At 37.3% G+C, this 6,428-nt stretch overlaps 1 protein-coding gene across 1 annotated transcript; it reads right to left on the reverse strand.

Moving 5' to 3' along the window:
• Positions 1-1,932: 1,932 nt before the first annotated feature.
• On the reverse strand, positions 1,933-3,685 carry LOC109241630. Its single transcript, XM_019408384.1, has 3 exons — positions 3,244-3,685; positions 2,573-2,709; positions 1,933-2,214 (listed from the first exon to the last, which is right to left on the reverse strand). The coding sequence occupies exons 1-3, from the start codon at positions 3,683-3,685 to the stop codon at positions 1,933-1,935; spliced, it is 861 nt and encodes a 286-aa protein (XP_019263929.1).
• Positions 3,686-6,428: the final 2,743 nt, after the last annotated feature.

The raw sequence follows: 6,428 nt of genomic DNA on the forward strand, positions 1-6,428 counted from the left end.
AACCTTTCCTTTCTTGCATGCAACCTTTTTGGAGGTTTTCTCCACGAGTCTTTTTCCTGCATTTTTCTAACTAATGGGAGGATTTTCAGAGGATTCACTACTATCATTATCCGTTTTGAGGAAATCTGAGTCAATAGATGACTCCAAATTTATAGGTTCTTCAAGGTTGAGGGGTTTTTGAAACCTTCGGCTTCTTCTGGTTGCAGTGGAGGAAGTGGGATTCTTTTGGACATGGTGAGAAAGTTTGTTTGGTAAGAATGAAGAAAGTAACAGAGATGGGAGGGTTCTTATCGATGCTTTTGGAGTAATGAAGGGTCGCCTTAGTTAAAGGAAAAGGCGGGTTCAGAAGGAAGTGATACTTCTGAAGTGACTGATCGAAGGCACTGATGAAGAAGCAATTATTAAACCTATACAAAAATTAATTAAGCCACACATACTTAAGGAAATAAAATATTTAGAACACGGTAAAAAGATTTGATTTACAAATTTGGCAAAATGCCAACCTTTTTCCTGAGAAAACAAAATTTTTCTTCCAAAATTTTGTAAAAATATCGGCAAGTTGAGAATCAGTACTAATAAATTCTAACACAATATCACCTTTAGTGACATGATCACAGATAAAATGATGCTTAATTTCTATATGCTTTGCTGTAGAATGATGCACAGAATTTTTTGATAAGCAAATAACACTGGTTTTATCACAAAATATAGGAGTAGAAGAAAGAGATAAATCATAGTCGAGAAGTTGATGCATAATCCATAGAACTTGTGTACAACAACTTCCAACAGCTAAATATTCTGTTTTAGTCGTTGATAGGGCAACACAATTTTTTTCTTGCTATGCCAAGACACTAATGCATTTCCAAAGAGTTGACACGTGCCGCTAGTGCTTTTCCTATCAGTCTTGTCACTTGCAAAATCTGCATCTGAGAAACCTTTTAAGGCAAAATTGTTTGAACGGTCATACCATAATCCTAGATCAGAAGTGCCAATTAGATTCTAATAATTCCTTTGGAGCCGATTGAAATCTTGCACACTTGCATATACTGAACATAATATCTGGTCGACTAGCAGTGAGATACAATGGGGTCCAATCATCCCTCTATACATGGTTTCATCAACCCGTTTTCCACTGTTGTCTTCATCGAGCACTGTTGTTGGACTCATTGGAGTGCTGATTGACTTTGCATTTTCCATGCCAAACTTTTTGATAAGCTCCTTAGTGTACTTAGTTTGGCTAATAAAAAATTTCCTTTAGGAGACTGTTTGATTTGAAGCCCGAGAAAGAATGTCAATTCTCCCATCATGCTCATTTCGAATTCTCCTTTCATGGAAAGAGCAAAATCTTCACATAAAGCAGATTTAGGACTACAAAAAATAATTTCATCAACATAAATTTGAGTAATAAGATTACCTGAACTAGAATGCTTAATAAAAAGGGTTGTATCGATATTACCTCTTTGAACCCTTGATTTAAAAGAAAAGAACTTAACCTTTCATACCAGGCACGTGGATCTTGTTTGAGACCATACAACGCTTTAGTCAGCTTGTATACATCATCAGGAAAGGTGACATTTGCAAATCCTGATGGTTGATTTACATATACTTCTTCAGAGATGTAGCCATTTAGGAATGCACTTTAAACGTCCATTTGAAACAGCTTGAAACCTTAATGAGCAGCAAATGCAAGTAATATTCGAATGGATTCAAGTCTTGCTACAGGAATAAAGGTTTCGTCATAGTCAATTCCTTCTTGCTGAGAGTATCCTTGAGCGACCAATCTTGCTTTATTTCGAACCACTTGACCTCATTCATTCAATTTGTTTCTGAATACCCATTTAGTTCCAATGATTGAGGAGTTGGAAGGTCTTGGAACCAATTCCCATACTTTGTTTCTTTCAATTGATCTAGTTCCTCTTTCATAGCACTTATCTAGTGAGTATCTTTCAGAGCTTTATCCACTTTCTTTGGCTCAAGTTGAGAAATAAGAGCCACATGATATTTGTTCTTCTGAGATCTTCTTGTAGTGATTCCTTCATATGGATCTCCTATAATAAACTTGTGAGGATAGCCAGGTTCACTTTTCGAGTCATTTGGGGTGTTTGAGGGAACATCTCTTTCTACATTAGTCGACTGATCTGTTTGAGATGATTCGTGAATTTCTACAGGTACATCAGCTGGTTGAGTTTGCTGATTCACTTTGATGATCCTTTCCTGTAATGACAAATTTAGGGACAAAAGGAATTTTCTCATCTTCAGGAGGTTTTTCATTCCTTGGACGAGGGTTAGTATCAACAAAAACAACATAAATTGATTTTTCAATGCAAAGAGTTCTTTTATTGTAAACTCTATATGCTCTAGTTGATGGAGAGTAACCAAGAAATATACCTTCATCACTTTTAGGATCGAACTTACCCAAATTATCATTTCCATCATTGTGAATGAAGAATTTGCATCCAAAAGGGTGAAAATAGCTAATATTGGGTTTCTTACCATTCCATAGTTGATAAGGAGTCTTTTTGAGAATAGGTTAAATCAGACACCTGTTGATAATATGACATGCTGTGCTTACCGCTTCTGCCCAGAAACAGTGAGGTAGAGAATTTTCCACAATCATGGTCCTTTCCATGTCCTGTAGGGTTCTATTTTTACGCTCTACCACTCCATTTTGTTGCGGAGATCTTGGTGAAGAGAAGTTGTGAGAGATTCCTTGATCATTGTAAAAGTTTTCAAAAGCTCTGCTTTCAAATTCTCCTCCATGATCACTTCTGATAGAAGAGATGTAGTAACCCTTTTCTTGCTAAATCTTCTTATAGAAAAGTTCAAAATTCTTTAGAGCATCATCTTTGTGACTCAAAAACATAACCTAGGTAAATCTAGAGAAATCATCCACTGTAACAAAAGCATATTTTCTACCACCTATACTAGCAGTTCTAGTTGGACCAAACAAATCCATATACAATAGTTGAAGAGCTTTTGAGGTGGAAACAAAATTCTTGATTTTGAAAGATGAGCAAGTTTGATTACCTAGTTGACATGCATCACAAATATGATCCTTTGAAAAATCTAGTTTAGAAAGTCCAATAATGTGATCATGTTTAGAAAGCTTTTGAATAGTATGCATGCTGGCATCACCAAGTTTTCTATGCCAGACCCAGGGATCATCAACTATAGAGGCAAGTCAGATTTGATCCCCAAGATTATCTAGGTTGCTAATGGTATAGATATTTCTATATCTGTTACCTGAAAGAATAACTTTACCTGATTCATCTTCTATAAACCAACCATGTTTCTTAAAACGAACCTCATAGTCTTTTTCATATAGTTGACTAATGCTGAGAAGGTTGTAGCCGAGTTCATCAACCTGATAGACTTCATCTACATCACATGTTGAGCTTAGAGGAACTTTTCCGACACCAATTACATTTTCCTTGGATTTGTCTCCAAATGTGATTGTTCCTCCGTCTAGTTTGATGACTGTCTTGAACAATTGTTTGTCACCAGTCATATGTCTGGAACACGCGCTGTCGAGATACCATTTTCCTTTTCGATTCTTTTTGAGGTGTTCCTGTAAAACAAAATTACTTATTTTTAGGTACCCAAGCTTGCTTGGGTCCTGAAAGGTTAGAATGGTGAGTGTTAGCTTGATTTGAAGATTTGGGTCGCCAGACCCATCATCTGTCATCCTTGAACCTGCAGCGATTTGAGGTGTGGTCCTTTTTACCACAATAAAAATACGATGGACTATTTGAATTCTCAGAATCTTTTTCTACTTTGATTCTGTTCCTGCATTGGTTAGTATTATGCCCATTTTTACCACAAAAGGAACATCCATGAAATTTTTTCTGTTTGTGACGAACAATCTGATTTGATTTGACTGAACTATGACAGGTGGATTTTTGCAATCCGTTCAATTGAAGTTAAAGTTCATTAACCTCTTCCTGTAGCATATCACGTTCAATTTCACAAACTTCTAGCTTCAGGGACCATTCTTTCTTTTCTCTTTAAATCTTTCTAAGTTCATTTGGAACTCTTTCAATATCTGCAAGAGCAATATCAACGAATTCTTGGAGTTCATAACAATTAGGGAAATTTAGGGGACGTACCTCACTAGTTTCCTCGTCTGCCATGAGACCAAGTTGATCTGAGTCTTCTTCTTCATTTGCTCATCTGTTTCCTGAGAACCCTCGCTCTCCTGATTCTTTGTTGCTATCATCTTCTATGACCATGAAGCATATATTTGCAATTTCTTCATGATCAAACTCTTCTTCATTACACCGGGCTCCAAAAGACTTCTTCCTTTGAAGATTCCTGCTCAGCTTCTTCTTTAGTTCTGGACAATCAGTTTGAATGTGTCCATGTTACCACATTCATAGCATCTTCCATCAATTTCATTGTTTATCCTTCCCATTCTGAAGTTTGGTTTACCTCTTATGCTATTTCTGTTTTTCTTCATCATGCTAGTTACAACTTGAGAAAGCATGGCTATATTTTCATCATGTTTTCTTCCTTCATTTTCTTCTTCATCTTCTGGTTCAGCTAGAGTTGCTTTGAAGGTGACTGTTTTCTTTTTTTCTTGTTGAATCTTTCGATCCCAGTGAGTTTTCTCAAAAGCTATTAGATCACCTCTAAGTTCATCATAGGACATATTGTCAAGGTCCTGACATTCGAGTGCGATGGCCTTTGGCTGCCATATTGTAGGTAGACTTCTGAGAATTTTTCTAACCTGTTCTCTACTTTTTATTGTTCTACCAAAGGATTTTAGATCTCCAAGAACTTTGTTGAACCTGGAGAACATTTCTTCAACAGATTCTTTGTCCTTTATTTGAAATATCTCATACTCATGAACCAATAGATTTATCCTCGTTTCTTTTACCTTGTTAGTCCCTTCATATGTGACTTCTAATTTGTCCCACATCTCCTTAGCAGTTTCACAACTTGAGATCTTTTCATATTCTTTACCAATAAAAGCATTGTGCAGCAGATATTTTGCTTTGGCATTCACAGTTATGATAGCAGCTTGCTCATCAGTGTAGTCATCTAAGTCAAGTAGATCAGCGGATACTATTACTTGACCATTTTTGTCTTTCCTTGGGGGAAATGGAATATTTCCCTTTTTGATCACTCACTAGACTTTGATGTCATATGACATGGTGTATATTTCTATACACACTTTTCAATGAGAGAAGTGTTGTCCATTGAAGTATGGTGGTCGAACTTGAGAGGTTCCCTCTTGAAATAGTGCACCAACAACTGTGTTTGATCCCATGATCTTTTCCTCACTAGCTGTTAAGCAAAGTTTGTGAGCCTTGCTCTGATACCAATTTAAAGTACAAGAGGGGGGGGTGAATTGTGGTCTATTAAAAATTAGTCGACTAACGATGATTTTAGTTGACTAGATCGAGAGCAGAATGTAAAATAACAGTAAACAGAAAGAGTGACACGCATCGATTTTATACTTGTTCGGTACCGGTGTGGTACTTACATCCAGTTTCCCTTGGGTTACAAGGGTTCCCTTTAGATCTTGAAAGTATTACAACAAGGATGGTTTTGATTCATTCACCACCAACGAAGTACATCAACACTGAATCTCTAATAATGACACAACTTTCTTTTTTGTTCTAACTCTTCCTATCTTTTGAGACACTGGTAAACTCAAGATTACAGTGTTTAGGCTAAGAAGTAGAGAGACTTAGAAAATAATGTGTGTAGTTACACAAGTTTTCCAATTGACCTTAGTAGCCTTCTTATAGGATAGAAAAGAGCCGTTGAGTCTTGACCAAGAATAGAGGCACGTGATCTTTAAACGGATTTGACCTTGTTACAACACTCATTTACGAGACAATCAAGCCTTTGACTGAGCTTTAATTAAGGATACTGAATATTTGTTGGCAATAACTCCTTGATTTGAAATCTGATTTCCTTGATTGAGGCCGAATAGTTATGTAGACTTTTGATTCCTTCTTCAGGTCCATCTTTAGATAGCTTCTCATTGATTTTCTTTCCTTTTGATGATTCTTGCAAAATAGGGTAAGTGAACATTGTCATCATTGAAACCTTGGAATTCAACTTAACAACCTCCACCTCGAGCTTGCTGAGCAAGTGGGGTGCCAACTGGTGCTGTAATCATAGCCTGATGACCCGGTGGAGCACGCTGTGGTTGAGAAGTCTATGGAGGTGTACCTCTCCTAAGTCTGGGGCAATCCCTTACCATATGGTGAGTGTTTCCACACTCAAAACAAGATTTGGGAGGGCGTGGCTACTGTGGTTGGCTTGGGCCAGGTCTGCTGGACTGACCGCCGGAAACACCCCGTGCAGGAGGCACACTAGATACTGGCGGTGCATAATAAGGCTCATGGGGCCTTGTTGCGACCAAAACACTCACGTAAGTGTACGCGATCGACAAGTAATATAGTAATAAGTAAAGT

The sequence above is a fragment of the Nicotiana attenuata genome, unplaced genomic scaffold (assembly GCF_001879085.1).
Source record: "Nicotiana attenuata strain UT unplaced genomic scaffold, NIATTr2, whole genome shotgun sequence".
NCBI lineage: Eukaryota > Viridiplantae > Streptophyta > Magnoliopsida > Solanales > Solanaceae > Nicotiana > Nicotiana attenuata.